Raw genomic sequence first — 17,847 nt, 5'->3', positions numbered from 1 at the left:
TCCTAGCCCAGAGGAGGCTGTGGGAGGAAGGAGCCAGAAGCTAGGGAGGGTCCCACAGGTCAGCAACCACTCGGGCCACCTATGCCAGAATCATGCAGTCAGCTGGGCCTCTAGTTTAATTTCTTTCATGACACTACCATGCTGTAGAGAAAACATCTGCTCTTAGTCAATTTGCTGTTTTAAAGTAAGAGAAAAAAAATAATGGAAGAGGGCAGGAAAAACATTTTTTTCTTGTTTATCTTCTCCAAGTAAATCTACATAGGGTTATCTTTAAAGCCTGGAAGAAAATGACCATGATTATTAGTGTTCTAATTCAGTGTTCTAATTCACAGGGAATTCAGAAACACACTTCTATATCACCCCCCCCCCCCTCCACTTCTTGCCCCAAAAGACCTTCACTAGGTTCTTGCAGATTCTGGCTCTGAGTAGAATGATAACTGCATAATTCTGGTGAAGCCTTTGTAATAACCCGTCCTTGGGCAAATACAAGATAAAATTATGTAGATCCTACTTTTTGAAGCTGAACAATCTATACCACAGACCAATGCCCCTGTGTCCCTGCCCGCCACGGGTATTTAACATGGTTCATGGTAGAGCAGAGGGCGCCGACAGCCTTTTGCTCTAGCAGCCATGAGGAGAAGGCGAGGGAAGGACATTCGTTTTCTTTAAGTGAGGTCATTAGCACAGGCTTTCTTTCTTTTAAAAAATAAATATATATAGTTTTGCCCTAGCTGGTTTGGCTCAGTGGATAGAGCATTGGCCTGCAGACTGAAGGGTCCCAGGTTCGATTCCAGTCAAGGGCACATGCCTGGGTTGCGGGCTCAATCCCCAGTAGGGGGTGTGCAGGAGGCAGCCGACCAATGATTCTTTTAAAAATATATATAATTTTACTGATTTCAGAGAGGAAAGGAGAGGGAGAGAGAGATAGAAACATCAATGATGAGAGAGAATCATTGATCGGCTGCCTCCTGCGCACTCCTCACTGGGATGGAGATCACAATCCCAGCATGTGCTCTGACTGGGAATCAAACCTTGACCTCTTGGTTCATAGGCTGATGCTCAACCACTGAGCCATGCTGGCCTGGCAGCACAGGTTTTCTTGATTTACTTCCATCCCCACCTCATCACCTCTGAAACCCCGTTCTTTCCTTTCCCACCTTTCATAATGAAGCCTCTTGGAATCATTTAGTGGGCCTGGAGATTATCATTGCTGAGGTCATCAGAGCCATGTTGGCCACAGATGAGAATGAGCTGGTCCTGCTGTTACAGGAAGTGTGGTCTCGCCAACCAGAAGATGGAGCAGTTGCAGGAGGTCCTAGTTGTAAGTGCTCAGTTTGAACTGCCAAGAGCTTGCCTAAGAGCACCCAGGATCCACACCCAGAGCCTTTCCGAGGCACATATGCAATGCAGCACCGAGCCACGTCCTCGGGCAGTCTGACCAGCCCGTGGGCAATGAACTGAATACTGAAAGAGACTTCCCTCAGTCTCTCATGGAAACGTGTCGGGCAAACCTTGCAGCTGACATTTCAAAAGAAATGTAGCATTGCTGAAAGCTTCTACTTCTTTTTAGAAAGAATTCTGAATTCCTTCTAAATTCTACTTCTCAGAGAAAGAATTCCAGAACTGAAGCCTTGGTTTATCGAATAGACTGGATGTTGCAACAAAATTGATGTGTTTCAACAAGGATAGTTCACCTCCTAATATGGAGTCTAAGTCAAAAATAAGGAGGATCTTATTTTAACCATAATTTCAGAACCATAAAATCACAGGTTTTCAGATCCAGAGAGAGAGAAATAAAAATCAAAATGGCACCTGCAGCAAGAGAGAACTTACTGAAAGGGTCAGAGCCTTTCCATGGCAGACTTAGGAGCAAGACAGGGCCAGACTCTCACAGGCCTCCGTGTTCCCTGGGCGAGGGCTGTGAGTGCCCCAAACAGGACAGACAGAGAAGCTTTGTTTCAGTTCGGACAAAGGTACAGACCCTCACCTGAGGATTTGATATGTTGATATTGATAATGTAAAGTGTCTTAAAACCACTGATGTTTTTTCGAAGGAGTTGGCCTAATTTCTCCCCCAAGGAAAATCAAGCTGTTACCACACACCACAGTAGAGAGGTGGTGGCTCTCTCTGGCTGTCCTCATGTCCCCTTCCCTGATCATGGCCCACAGGAGATGCTGTGTGCTATTTGCTTGGGAGGAATCCACAGAGTATTCAGAGACATAGTGAATGCCTACCATGAGCTCAGCCACTACAGTTTAGCAGGTCCTGAAACAATTCTCCTTGACCCTTATTATTCCACCTTCAACCCCACCGTCCCAGGACTACCTCAGCAATATCTGTCTCTATAAATGTCAGCATCTGCGCGTCTTTAAGGCCTTCACTATGCTGCACGGATTTGCTGGCAGATAACTGAGCACAGATATTAGACTCACATGTCACATGATATTAAATCAGACTGCCTGTCAGAACCTGCCTGGTTCTGATGAATCTGCAGAGTGTTTATGGCTGCACAGAGTGTCCTAAAAAGACCGTGATGGGCAATAAGTTAAAGTGGCTCTGTGTGCAGTGGAGGACATGGACTTGGATTAAGAGGGGCTGTCAGAAGCCGCCACGGGCATCTCCCCCCTCCTCCATGGTGCTGCCACTGGCACAGTGTTTCCCTCCGAGGCCGTCAGTTCTCTCCCTGGGCTCTCGGATCTAAACCTTGGGGCGCTCTGGGCACACTTTCCTTTTGGCTGGAGCTCTTCCTGAACCACCTGGTGTGGTAGCCCCAGGTTTTGAAAGTCACATGGAAGTTTTGAAACTCTTTTATCAGAAAACTCCTACCAACTTTGGAGGAGGTTCTGTGCTTTGGCTGCAGACTTTTTAACAACTTGATTTGCCCAGGAGCCAATCCTATACTTTGTAGGAGTGAAGCCAACTCCTACGGTTTCTATGGCCTTTGCAAATAGCATGCAGCACACCCATCTCTCATTGCAAAGGGTTACTTTCATGTGAATTAGAAAGAGAACATGCCCACTTCTTTCCTTCCAACCAGATGTTTAGATTCTGGCCTCATAAGTTCCCTAAGTGGGAAAATTATATTCTTTAAAAAATATACTCCACCATAGGTCACCATCTCCCACATCAACAATGATGTGTTAGTAGCTTTAATTTATTTTTATTTTTTTGTATTCCCTCTTCTCTAAGTCTCTTTGAGTTTTGTTTTCTCCTGGCCTTGTGGAAAAAAAAAAATTCATTCAAGCTGAATTTCTTAAATAACAAACCAAGACATTCCAAGGTGAATGTCACTTACTTCTAGAATTACATATTCATGTATTCTCTTTAAATAGGTAAAATTTATTATTCTGAAGAATAATGAAAGTGGATGGGGAGTTGAAGAAATTTTATGATAGTAAAGTCATTCAAATCTAATTAACAACCAAAGTTATTTCTAATATCAGCTGATAACCTGTATAGGTCATACTTCAGGTTTGTTGAAAGCAAATTATTGAAAACAACTAGGCTTATAAAAAGATTATTATCTAGTTATTAGAGTCATTTTCCACCCTATACCTACATCAATATTTCCAATTGTCGCTTTAATTAGTGTTTCTGAGGTTTTTATAATGTGTGACATGTATCATAAGATTTCTGATGGGTAAAATGTGTGCTTTCTTTTAAGTGGAAGAACACATAACTGGGGAGAGGGGAAGGAGAAATGTTGGGGAACAGATTTTTTTGAAATTCAAATTTATTTCCTTTGAAGTATTGTTAAAGGACCATTCTGGAAAATAAAGCCCAGGAGCACGCAAGTATGCATATCCTAATTTGCAGACCACTGAATCAGTGTTCAAAATGCAAGGGGGCAGGGAGGTGAGGGGGGTGGAAAGGGAAGCTACAAGCAATTAGTATTTTCTGGTTTAAACTATAACTTGAATGTCAAGTTTCAGATGTAACATTTTATGTCGTGCTTTTTCGTGCCTGATGCTTTGGACTTCGATCAGAAAAGTTTATAGTTTTGAATGTTGCAAGTGTTCCTTGGAAAATTTCGTAACCTTGTGTTCTGGAAAATAGTAAAGTAAAAAATGAATGCTTGTGCTTATTAAGATAGTGTTAAAACCTTAGTCTGTCTCTTTAAGATTGCTACTGTCCAATATTGGTAAGTTTCAAGGTCATAGGACTATGGTTGTGCTGGGCTGGAAATAAAGTTCAGCACTGATGTATTATGTGAACAGTTGCTGACGGTAACAGATGGATGGTGTCATTCTGCCCAAACACTACAAACGCAATTTTAGACTCCTTGGTTCTGTTAGGTACTACTGCTTCATCATCTGACTCCAAAGAGGAAAATAGGATTTAATTAGATAAGAGTACAATATTTCTTTAAAAGTTTTGCCTCCTTTGCTTGGGTGTAAATTTAGTGTAAAACCATTCAGACACTACTTTTTGTTTATTTTGCATTATTTCAATGACTAGCACCAGAGGATCAAATAATTCACCACTTTAATCAATGAAAATGACCTCTGACTTAATTAACTAAAAAAGGAGCAGTAGCAGTGTGAATATTGGTAATTACTGAAACCTAAGATTTAAAAAGGGGGATAAAAGGTTTGCAAGATCTTAAAGGTAACACAAACCCTGTGTGTGAGTATGATTGTGTAATGGCTGCACTTGATAACAAAACTCTCCTGTGTAAAGAATAACAATTTGTGCAATATACCTTTTCTGTAAAGATATGTAATTATCATAAGAATGGTGGAAAAGGATGATAAACACTAACTGTGATAGTTCTGCATATCAGGGGCCCGGGGTCTAGGGAGAAATATGAAGAATATTTTTTGAAATATTTGATGTCCTTCTGGCCTGTAAGCCTCTCTGCTCTAAAACTAATATATTTTAGAGTGAAGCAGCTAAGTAAACTTCTAAATTAGAACCTATTGTTCCACATCCCTGGAATTGTCATAATCTTTAACTGTGCAAAAATCACATGAAAAATTTGAAGAGCTAGAGTTATTTAGGTATAACATCTAAATGTGCCCTAACTGGTTTGGCTCAGTGCATAGAGCGTGGGCCTGCAAACCAAAGGGTCCAGGGTTTGATTCAGGTCAAGGGCAGCTCCTCCCTAGCCTGGGGCCTGGTGGGGCGTGCGCAGGAAGCAACCAATGGATGTGTTTCTCTCACATCAATGTTTCCCTCTGTCTTTTCCTCTCTCTCTAAATCAAAATATCCTCGGGTGAGGATTAAAAATAAAGATACATTTAAGTGTTACAGCAGATGGATCTTATGCTTCCTACTGATACCCATCCTCCTAAAAGCTGGTTAAACTCCATAAAACCAAACCAAGCAAAGCTAGGCTCTATAATCTTTGAACCTTAAAAAATTGTTGTTGTTGTTGTTGTTGTTAAAAACAGAAAAGTGGGATATTTGAGGCGAGAGACAGTTCTCCATGGGTCTCCTGCTTGTCTTACAAGCAAAGACACTGACTGCCTTTGTGCCAGGAAGATAGACATAGTGTCTCATCTGAAGCCAAGGTATCTTTACTGTCCAGTAAATTAAAGATAAAGTCTCCCTGCAGAAAAAAAAAAAATCAAGCTGGCTTGCTATCCTATCCTATATAATAAAAGGCTAATATGCAAATTGTCCCCTTGGAATTCAACTGCTCGCTATGATGTGTGCTGACCACCAGGGGGTGGCACGGAACAAAGGAAGGCCCTGATTGCTGGCCAGGCCTAGGGACCCTACCCTACCTGTGCAGAATTTAGTGCATCAGGCCTCCAGTCTATTATAAAAAGATTTGGGTTCCCTAAGCTTGGGGTTCCTCTCCTTTAAAATAACCCATCAAGTATGTAGGTGTCCTCTGTCCCTCTTCATGGTGCTTGAGGAACTGGCGCAGCTGCTGATATTCTGGCTATTGCTATTGCTAGCAGTAATACATGGTTCTTTGCCTCTGACCATACATTCTTTTGCCAACATCCATAAAACTGTGACAAGCCAACTTGCTAGTTTGCAAGTGGTCTAACATACCATCCAGTTTGCAGTTCTTGAGAGTTTGATTACTTGTGGCTATGGTATAATTTTTCTACAAAGATCTTTTATTGCTATTATTAACTTTGGACTGCCCATTCATATCTGAGGGATTTAATGTGATTCTTAAGCCTGAAATAATCCATTGAAATATTTCTAAGAGCTCTAATACTAATTAAGTAAGCAAAAACAATCCCCAAATTCCAGGTTCATATTTTCACATATTTCTCTTCAGAAAACAATGAAAGAATTACCTTAAATTATTTCTGGTAAAAAGTCAGGTTTTAAAACATTCAATTATTAAACCAAGATAGGAATAACCACCCTGTGATATGGCAAATCACAATCTTTATTTCTTTTTCCAGAGGGAAGGGCTGGGTCTCATATTTGGGGAAAACAATAGATATTTGGGAATTAATATTTTATCTTAGCATCATAAAAATTTTAAATTCCTTAATTTTAGTACATTTAAAACATGAATTTTCTTTAGTCATCAATTCAATTGGAAATGATCCTGAATTCTCAATTGAGTAGCTTTACTCAGATAATAATTTTTTATTAAATTTCCAAAGACTTCCACACAAGCCATGTTTATCTCTTCTTCCCTAGATATTGACTCAGATTCATGCCAGAGGAGATCAGGATGTATCAACCCCAGACTAGAGAGAGAGCTCCCCTTTAATCATAGAAGCTGAGAGAGGTCCAGAAACATCTCTCTCTCTTTTTGAGATGTTTTTGACTCATCTAACAAATATTTATGGAGCCCCTATTGTGGGTCAAGCCCAAGGAAACAACAATGAGCAAGACAATTTTTGTGCACATAGGACATAGAGTCTAAATTAGTTGCACCAACTTATACGAGTAGGCTTTTGGGTGTTTCTCAGCCTACATCAATCACATTGATCACCTTTCACCAAAGCCTAGGGATTTTCTGTACCACTTGTCTGTTTTTCTAGGAAGCTCTCTTGACTGTAGGTCATCCAGAACTGAACCATATTTCAAGCCACCAATGTATTTTTTTTTCTTGACCCGACTAAAATGGTTTATAGAAGGGAGGTCAGGAGGACCATGGCATCATAATTCAGCATAAGGTATGGAGCGCTACCTGTGTTCTGACATGACTTAAGCAAAATGCCTGCTGAGGTCAGTGCTGGCATTATCAGAGCTACTCATCTCAGTTTGACCATAGCCAGATACTTAACAGTACTAAGAACTAAATGTACTGAGTCTATGCTGCAGACCACACACTAAACCACATGCAAATTGTTCCATTCAACCTCACAATTACACTGTGAGATGGACAATATCGCCCCATTTTCTAGATAGGGAAACTGATGCCTACAGAGATGAATTGACCTGTCCAAAGTCCTACCTTGTGGGGCTGGGACACAAAATGATGCCAAAGCCTCGTCCCAATCAAACACCATGTTATACAGCCTCAAGAGGCTTTCTTGCTGTTCTCCTAAACCTTTAACTCGTGTCCCTCTCAAGGCCATTCAACCTGTCATTCTCCCTGCTTCAAACTCCCTTCTTTCTTCATATGAGCCGTGGCCCAAATGTCACCATCACAGAAAGGTCTTTTATGGCCACCCTATCTGAAATAACGCTCCTCCAAAATGCTCTTTCCTTTATCCTTCTTCATTTTTTATCACGCGTCCTCCACCTGAATGTCAACACCTCTCTCTTCCTGAACTGGGATAGTACCTGTCTTCATGTTCTTGCTCATTGCCTGTCCCCACACTCGCTCCATGAGGGCAGGGTGTGGCTCTCGCTCAGCCATCCCTGACTCTGGGTGAGCAATGCACACGTGCTGGATGAGTGAGTGAATCAGTGAACCCCAGGCTTTCCCTCTCTCTTCCTTTGTTGGTCACTCCAAGTTGCTTTCTTGCCGGAGGAACTCCTGCTTATTTGACAGAAGAGATTGGGGCAGATGATTGGGGATCACCTGTCAGTCAGTATTATTCTGAATGAATACAAAGGAGTAAAAGGATGGCAGTCACAGTCTCATAACCAAACTTAATATGTGACCTTGGACAAATTCCTTTCATTTGATCATAATGAATATATATATAATCATGAGATGGAAGAGGAGGTTAATTAATTTTACGGACGTAGGAATCTGTGGATTTAGAAAAGCCCTGGTAATTACTGTGAACAGAACAGCCACACACATTTTTCTGAGTTACACTTGTTATTTTAAGAAGGCTGGGTTTCTACACAAGTATCACCTCAAATGAACTCATGAAATAATAACTTTATGCCTTGTGTTTGGGCTCAACTCTGCTTTACTTATAAAGCATGTGGCTCTACGTCCTCACAATGTCAGGACTCTTCCGTTCTACCCAAATGCTTGAAGCATGACAGAAAAATATTGTTACTAAAAGAAATTAAAACAATGATCAGAGACAGAATTCCCAATCAGGGAACCACTCCAGAAACACTGTGAAGAGTAAGGGTAAGATTTTGAACATATTTTGAAGTGAAAGATCAGTTATGGAAAAAAAGTGTTTAATAGTCCCCAATAAAAGCAATGGAGTATATATTCTGATTTTACTTGATGGAAGAATTTTAGTATTAGTTGTAAAGAAATGCAGGGCCGAAGTTCTTAAACTCTTTGGGCCATGAATTCCTTTTTACAATAATATTTTAAATGCATTAACATATAATACATAAGATTGCTTAGTATCAAATTCATTTCCCCTCCTGAATTCCAGATTCTAGGGCAACCTATTATTTTACAGTTAGGGAAACAGAGGACCAGAGAGTGAAATGATATAGAACATACACTCAATCCTAAAAAAAATAGAAACACTCTTTTGGCAGAAGAAATTATGGCATGATTTATAATTCAATTAAAGAATGCTGTTCTAAGCCAACCCATATTTAAGAAGGTTTAATGAAGATGGTATAATCTTGCTTGTGATTTTACTTTAGAACAACATGTGCATTTTCTTTTATACCTCTATTTATAGAAAGGATTTGCTTTACTACAAGCAATCAACTCTCTAAATGAAATATCTGAGAATAATCACATTAGGTTAATAAATTTTAGAAAGCATTCAAGATCTAGTATGAAAATCTTGCTCCTAATAAAAATCTTCTTAAAACTCCCACTGATTTTTGCAGCTTATACCAACGTTCTAGAATACAGTTTTGATGATTAAATTGGAATTCCTGTGGTATGCTTTCTTTAGAAAAGAAAAATAAACTACAACATGAATATGGACAAAAATGACTCTTAGCAAGGAAAAAAAAAAAAGGAAAATTACTCAAATCCCTTCTAAGAGCTCAAGGAGAATCAATAGCCCCAAACCACAGATGGGAAATAGCGGCTTGTTCTACTTCGAGCAAGCGGCTGATTGGGAATTCTGTCTCAGCCTGCATGCTTCCCAGCCTCAGGCGTGAATACCTAGCTCAGTCCTCGAAATTACAATTATAAGTTGGAGAAACCAAGCTATTTCCCTTTCCCATACCAAAACCCCCTTCAACTCTGCGATTCGCTACCTCACTAGTATTGCTGGGAGTCTAAGAAATTCTCAAAGGGACTCACTTCTCCAGGCTGTAGCAAAAAGCAGAGGGGTCAAAACAAACAAACCAAAAAAACTGGGACTAATTTTAGGTCCTCTGTGCCTGAAAGTCCCAATAACTATGACTTAACAAAGAAAAGCCCTAACTGCCTCCCACTACTTGATTCCAAGAATTACTAACTCCCCTGAATCTTTTCTTAGGAGCAAACACAGAAAGAGATTTTCGTCACATGCCCATGTGATGAATTATTCTGCAAAAGAACTCGTGATGATGTTTGGCAGAAACAGGAGTTTCTTTGGCCGCCTAGCATTTCTAACTTATGTGCTACTTAGTTTGCCCACAGATAACACATGTAAAGAAGCACACCTTGAGATTTTTCCGATATCTGCATCTTATTTTTAAAGTCCTCCCCGCCCCCTTAGAAACACAAATGTGTTCCTGCATGGCTGTCAAACAGATTTATGCTACACTCACTTAAAGGGAGAGAAGAAAAAATATAAAATGTCATTTCTTTCCTCAAAGAGCTTATAATCCAGTAACCATATTCTAGCTAATAAACCAAAACATGTAGTAGCAATAACTGTACCAGTAAGGACTAAGTTATATTACAGTGTGCATTAAACTATGTGTATACGCTTCTATTTATATCATACCCTGTAGCATCCAAACCACACATACATTTGCTCACCTGATGCTGACTCTGTGACATAAAACAGATATTATTATACCCAATTCATAGATTACAAACAGCTTCATGAAGATAGTTGGTTTAAAGATCACACAGCCAGTAGGTTGAAGACCTCGGATTAGAACCAAGTTTTCTGATTTAAATTCAGGCTTCTTATAGTCCAGAACTGACCTATTCTACACGAGAAATGACTAGTAGTTCATACAAATAAAGACCTCTAAGAAAGAAGTGAATTCCTAGAGAAGAGAATAATTTCATTGAGCTTTAAAGGTAGGAAGAATTTCATTGAGCTTTGGGTAGGGTAGAGGAAGTGAAAGCAGTGGGAAATAAAGAAGCCCAGAGTGATAAGGTATTGCCTCATTGCACAATGCCAGGGACATTGTTCACTATGCTGTCCATGTGGAGTCTATAGGTACTCCTGTATGAATGGTGGCCCTTGAGCATAATTCCATAAATCACAGTGTAAATGGTGCCCCCTGGAATTGTGTAAACAGCTTGATATGGTTGGATGAGATGGTGGAGAGTCTTGAAAGTCATGCAATTCTTCCCTCAAAGAATGGTGATACAGTGTATGCAAAGCATGGAATTAGGCTTCCAAAGCCTGGGGTTTTATTTCCAAATCTGTGTAATCTCAATCTCCTGTGTATCTTGTTTCTTTTCAATAAAAGAAAAGTGTTGGAATAGGTAATTTCTAATCTTTTTATCTTGTAAAGCATTTGATTTCTCTGATATGGCCGAAAGTAGGACACCATGGAGAGTGTATGAACACTGGTGACATGAGGAAAATGATATTTAAGGAATACTGGTATAGAAGATGAATGGGCATGAGAAAGGCCTGGAACAGGAGAGAACTACAGTCTCCTAGCAACCTAAGAACCATATGGGTAGGCAATGGTAGCAGAAATGGGAAGAAAAAAAATAAACACTGGAGCCATCTATGAGAAAATCCAAGAGCATTTGGTCATTGACTAGATTGGCACTGTACTCTCTCCTATTTATCTGAGCAAGTTTGTTTGGACCTTGATCCTTATTAACAAAGGTTTTAATACCAACTGTGTGTGTGTGTGTGTGAGAGAGAGAGAGAGAGAGAGAGAGAGAGAGAGAGAGAGAGAGAGAGAGAAGGAGTAGAGGATGATAGAGTAAGCACTTTATTTTCTAGGGAGATGTACAAAAGACCTTTTACAACTTCTCTACAGAGCAGTTTAGACTTTCAGACTGATGCTAAAAGACTAGGAAACTTCAACAAACAACCTATTCTAGCAAACCCTGGAGATTTTGGTCCAGAGAAGGGTTTAAACTTTGTCATTGGAGTAGACTGGCTACATAAAATAAAACATCCTGTAGCTATCTCCCTGTAAATTGTTTGTATTCTGTTTAATAGGAGTAACTTGACTCCCATTCTCTGTTTCATAGGGGACAGTAAAGTACCCTGGGAGGTTATTCTAGTGATAAAATAGTTTAAAGAAATAAATCCTCCTTCCCATCTCAGAATTCCCTTCTTCTTCATTATTACTGGGATGCACTCACTACAGTGTCTTTAAGAAAATCTTGATACTTTCTCGCTTTCACCTATGAAAAACTCAGGAATGATATGTTAAAAAAAAACGTTATCTCAGTAAACTTTGCTTTCATAAAACAATATATTCTCTGGGACAATAAATATCTTTCAAAGTCTGATTCACCTCCAATCAACTGGTGTTAAAGTATCCTTGTGGGACATATAATTGCAAACTTCCCCTTTGGGTGAATATTGGCCTTGCACATTTCACTAAGCAGGTATAAGCCAGGCATACTTTCTTCCGATATTATCCATGCCCTGCTTCTATACTATAGCAGCGGGATGCTCTCATTGGTCAAAAGCAATTCATTAGCATTTATAAGGGGTAAGGAGGAGGAATAAAAAATAAAATACTTACTCGGTCCCAGACCAATTGAGAAAGCAGCAACATAAACAAGTAAGCTGGCCAAGGACAGCCATTTCAAAAAAGGTGGGACTTCCGCAGGGTCTGTGACTATCTGGTATTCAGTTTGGCTCAGTCCAGCATTTAGTAAGGATGCTGAGGTCATCTCCCCTCTCTTATCCACATCATTTCTCCTGGGCATTAATGAATTTCTGCTGTGGGAAGTGATCCCCTTAAAGGGCTCTCTAAGAGTTTCATTGCTGGCTGACAAGTTTCTTGATCCATAAAACACCGACTCATCCAAGGACTGGTTGATAAGACTATGGCTTCTGCAGATATTGGTGAAGTTCATGTGGATGTTGAGATTCACAACACCCATGGTCACCAATGAGGCTGCCATCACGGAAGAGCCAACACAGAGGAAGGTTTTGGCCCCGACATGGTCTACAAGAAGCGTGGCTGGGATGGTGCTGATGACCTTGACAACCCCAACACCTGTGGAGGCTAGGCTAGCTGCCTCATTGCTTTGGAAGCCAACAGATTTCAAAACAGTTGATGCATAGAATAATATGTTTGGTTGGCCAGTAATTTGTACAAAAAATACCAGTGTTAGGCCTATCATTATTCTGGTCCTCATGTTGTCCTTCGAACGAAACAGATCCCAAAAACTATACTGATATTCATCTTTCAGGGAAGATTTTATCAGAGTGAGTTCCTCCATTGTATCTGAGAGGGCTCTCAACCTTTGGAGAACCTTGCCGGCAGCTTCCTCCTGTCCTTTCATCACCAGAAACCGGGGACTTGGAGGAAGAAAATACATTCCAATCGCTTGCAAAACTCCCAAGGGAATAACAAGGCCGAACATGTACTTCCATCCATGGGAAACATTGGCAAATGCGTAATTTGAAATGTAGGCCAAAAGAATGCCAATGACAATCATCAACTCATTCAGTGACACCAGAAGACCCCGTCTGTGCTGTGGGGCAATCTCGGCGATGTAAACACAAGTGGCAATTGAAGAGAGTGCAATGGAAACCCCTATAGCAATGCGTCCCACTATGAGAACCGTGTAAGATAAACTGAGTATCAAGACTAGGCTTCCAAGTCCAAGTAGGCAGGATGACAAGATGATGGCAGCCCTTCTTCCATACCTGTCAATGAGGACCCCTCCCGTGAGAGAGGTGAGTAAGGCCCCGATGAGGAGGGAGCTCACAACCATTTCCTGCTCCTGGCAGGTCAGGGCTAATAAGGTTCTTAGCTGAAGAAGAGCTCCGGAGATGATCCCAAGTTCATAACCCACCAGGAGGCCACTGACAGCTGCTGTGACCGATGACAGGAGAGTAAACATGCCGCACCCTGCAAGCAGAGAGAAACAGAGAGGTCAGTTCTGATTGTTATTTTAAACACTTTATGTCTGAATGGGGACTTAACCTTGTATAAGTTTTTCATAGTGCTGAGTACAAACACACACATAAGTAGAATATCCTATATAATAAAAAGCCAGAGGCATCATGATGGAAATGACCAGAGACCAGACCACCACAGCCCCTCGCCGGGCTGGCCCTGCCCCTACCCCCAAGCAAGCGGTTAGGGGCAATCAGGAAGGCAGGCAGAGTGGTTAGGGGTGATCAGGTAGGCAGACCAATGGTTAGGGGTGATCAGGTAGGCAGGCAAGTGGTTAGGAGCAATCAGGCAGGCAGGCAAGTGGTTAGGGGAGATCAGGTAGGCAGGCCAGCAGTTAGGGCTGATCAGGTAGGCAGGAGAGTGGTTAGCAGCAATCAGGTAGGCAGATGGCCCCTCGCAGGGCTGGCCCTGCCCCCCAGCAAAGAGGGAGGCCCAGGCCAGCCAAGCCATCGCACCCCAACCTGTCGCCTGTAGAGAGGCCACCAGTGGCAAGGGAGGGGGGGCAGCACTGCACAGATGGCAAGCAGTGGCAGTGGCAGGGGTGGGGCCAGCTGCCTACAGCCAGGGGAAGGAAAGCCCCGATAGGCGCCAATCTCAGGCCAGGCCTAGGGACCCTACCCGAGGGGTCCCAGATTGTGAGAGGGTGCAGGCCGGGCTGAGGGACCCCCTCGAGTGCACGAATTTTCATGCACCGGGCCTCTAGTAGTAAGATAATATGCTAACCAAAAAAATGGTTAGCTATAAGAGAAAGAATCTTCTTTCTTTCTTTTTTGAGAGAAGGGTGGAGACATTCAGAAAGTCAGTTCCTTCTATTTGTGGTGTTTATGTTGCTCTAAGTTTTGAGCCAACAGTTATGCAAGACCAGCAGATGACATGATGAAGACTGAACAAACAAGAGTACCTTTAGTTCCTGCCTTGGTGTTGGATCAGACATTTAGATAGCCTGGCTCCTCCGGTTCCACCCTGGTTCTCTAAAGGCAAATAAATGCTTGAGGGCAGGATAAAGAGGGTAGGAGCCTCAAGAAGTGCTACCAGCTCCCCACTGTGTACTCTGGGGAGAATGAACACAGCTCCCAGGAAACCATTCTGCTATCTCTTGGCCACAGTTGGGCCACCATTGGCTTTTGCTGAAGCACATGAAGGTGCAGGGAGGGGTTGGAGGAAGTGTGAGTGCCTTAAAGAAGTCAAGGCTGTGTCAGAAAGAAGGGAGGGAGAAATGGATGCAGGGCAGGAAACCAACCGTATCCATTACTGGCTCTGAGTAAGGAGGAGAGGATGAAACATAAGGAAAAAAGCTCAAACGTTACTTCTGTTTTTCTATTATTATAATGTTAAAATCTGAGGAAGTCTGGCCGGCATGGCTCAGTGGCTGAGTGTTGACCTATGAACAGTTCAATTCCTGGTCAGGGTACATGCCCGGGTTGTAGACTCGATCCCCAGTATGGGGCATGCAGGCAGAAGCTGATCAATGATTCTCTCTGATTATTGATGTTTTTATCTCTTTCTCCCTCTCCCTTCCTCTCTTAAATCAATAAAAAATATATCTTTTTTAAAAAGCTGAGGAAAATGGCAAAATATTAACAGTTATTAATTTTGGTGGTAGGTATACAGATGACTGTAACTTGTCAAAACAGAAACAAAACAAAAAGCAGTTGAGGAAAAAACATTGCAGGCACAGGAAACAGCAGTTTCCAAGGCCTGAGATCATGTTTCAAACTTGTCAGACAGCCAGTACATCATGTGTGGGGCATAGCATCAGCTTGAAGAGGTCGGTGGGGAGGGCATCCGTGACATGCATAAGTACAGAGGGGACACTTCATGAAGACCTGGCAGGTCACAGTGACAACTTTTTATTGTATCCCAAGTATATGAGGTCAATGCCTACTGACTGCTAAGAGGGCGCTGTCACCGAGTTTCTTGCTGCTGTGTGCAGACGAGTTCTTCCAGGGCAAAGATGGGTAGCAGGGAGCAATGCATTGCCTTAGTCGTGACAAGAGATGATGCTAGCTTAGACTTGGGAATGAGGAGTGGAACTGAAGGCACGTACATTCAAGAGTTCATTTGGAGGTTAAAAAATTGACTACACATGCTCATGAACTGGAATTGGAGGGTAAGGAAGTGGATCAGAACTCAAGATGGCTCAATGGTTTGAGTAGTTGGTTGAGTAGAGATTGGGGAGGAGCAGTGGAAATCAGAAGTTCCATTTTAGATTTATGAAAATGTCACCCAATTAGGAGACTGAGTATAGAGATTTGCAGCTTAAAAGGTAGGTCAAGGATGGAGATACGTCTTTGGGATCCAGGGGCATGTATTTGGTATTTGAAGCAATGGGAATGAATGAGATCACTTAGGGAGACAGAAGAGAGAAAAAGGAGAAGTAGGACTAGAACTTGGACCTAGGGTGTACCAACATTTAGAAAAGGAAGTAGCAGTAAAGGAGATGGAGAAGCAGCAGAAATAAAATGCGTGTAAAAAAAGTAGAAACATGCGCTTGGACACAATGATCACAGCCCGAGCTAAAGCTATTTAAACCCGATGAAACAGGGGCAGAGTGTGGTTAAAAATACTGCTTAGCTCTAGTGAAAGAAGCCGGTCAAATAAAGGTGTTCTAAATCTCTTCCCCCCACACACATATCCAAGATCTCCAGGACACTGGTGGGATATAGAAAAGTGGGAGATTCCAAAAAATAACTTTAAAAGAATTGAATATTTAGATTAGGGGTTGGGAACCTTTTTTTTCTGCCAACGACCATTTGGATATTTATAACATCATTCTCAGGCCATATAAAATTATCAACTTAAAAATTAGCCTGCTATATTTGGTCAGACATTTAATCAACTCACCCCTAATGCCTTGGCAGGGCCAGACCAAATGATTTTGCAGGCCTTATAAGGCCCACAGGCTGGATGTGCCCTATCCCTGATTAGATGAAGGAGCAAATAAGAAAGCAATAATCCATAATCCAATCAAATCCAAGTAATTTATGAACACAAACCACTGAATTGAAATTAAATCAGCAGTTTATCCAGCTAATCATGAAAACAAAGAAATATTTGAAACATTACATGGCAGGCATTTTTCCAGGTACTTGGGGGTACATATATACCAATGAAACAAAAACAGATGTGGCTCTTATCCCTCAAGAAACTTAACATTCTAGTGAGTCTCTATTATATATAATTATCCTAGATAATAAAAGCCTAATATGCTAAGTGTCCGACGTTTGACTGTTCGACCTGTCACTATGATGCACAATGACCACCACCAGGGGGCAGACGCTCCTACCTGTAGGTTAGCTTGCTGCTGGGGTCCAGCTGATTGGGACTGGGTGAGACAGGCCGGACATGCCCTGGAGCCTTCCCACGGTCCCTCCCTGGTTCTGATCATGCACCGGTGGGGTCCCTCAGCCTGGCCTGTGCTCTCTTGCAATCTGGGACCCCTTGGGGGATGTCAGAGAGCCAGTTTCAGCCCGATCCCCGCAGGCCAGGCTGAGGGACCCCACCGGTGCACGAATCTGTGCACTGGGCCTCTAGTATATATAATAGAGACTCACTATTGTAAGTTCACTTATGTCCTCAGTTTCCACATATTCTTTTTCCCACATGATCTTAAAATCCTCAACCACAAAGAGAATTGGGTCAAATTCTCACATTTGGATAAGACTATTATTACATTGCTTCACATCTCTGCTTGTCATTCTTCATTTTATTTATATTCGATGTGTTGATTAGTATGTATCTTTTAGCTATTGGTCTCTGATATTCAGATTGGAGAAATAAGTGATTTGGAGAATGAAACACTCGAGAGACAGATTGAGGGAGGCACCCTAGAAGGGGATTTAGAGTGACAGAGGACAGCATGGGGATACTGAGTCAAGGACGTGGGGGAATAGATGCCAGAACTGCTCAAGGAGTAGAAGATTGTCCTTGGCACCTTGACCATGCATGCTGCCTTCTTAGTTTTTCCCTTTTGTTAGATGGGAATGACTGCTTCCCTACAGAAGGAAAGAACCCAGGAAACACCAGCATCCCTTCCTTTGGTGTTCTATTAACCTACTTTAGAAAGAGCCTGCGGTGGCCGATTAAGGAGGAGTGGGAGTAAATGGCGGGCAAGCCAGCTTCTTGTAGTCTGGGGGCAATGTCTTCCAAGAGCAAAGGGATCCAGCTTTTTCTTCTGCTTTCTGGACATGCCTAATTCTTTTAACCAGGGCTCATAGGACACTGACAAACTGGGATGTGTGCAAAGGGTCTGGAAACCATCCCAGTTTGTCCATGTCCCTCTTGAGACCCAGCAGCTAGCACTGAGTATAATTCTTCAGA

At 41.9% G+C, this 17,847-nt stretch overlaps 1 protein-coding gene across 1 annotated transcript in view; it reads right to left on the bottom strand.

Annotated features, from left to right (window-relative positions):
- The window catches only part of SLC2A12 (solute carrier family 2 member 12), a 49,828-nt gene that overhangs the window by 15,730 nt on the left and 16,251 nt on the right, over window positions 1-17,847 (bottom strand). Inside the window, 1 exon segment of the mRNA XM_054721772.1 lies at window positions 12,139-13,479. Within this exon segment, the coding sequence (XP_054577747.1) occupies window positions 12,139-13,479 (1,341 nt within the window).

Source organism: Eptesicus fuscus, chromosome 10 (assembly GCF_027574615.1).
Source record: "Eptesicus fuscus isolate TK198812 chromosome 10, DD_ASM_mEF_20220401, whole genome shotgun sequence".
Taxonomy (NCBI): Eukaryota; Metazoa; Chordata; class Mammalia; order Chiroptera; family Vespertilionidae; genus Eptesicus; species Eptesicus fuscus.
The sequence above is the reverse complement of the archived record's forward strand: the minus strand, read 5'-3'. Positions and strand labels throughout refer to the sequence as shown.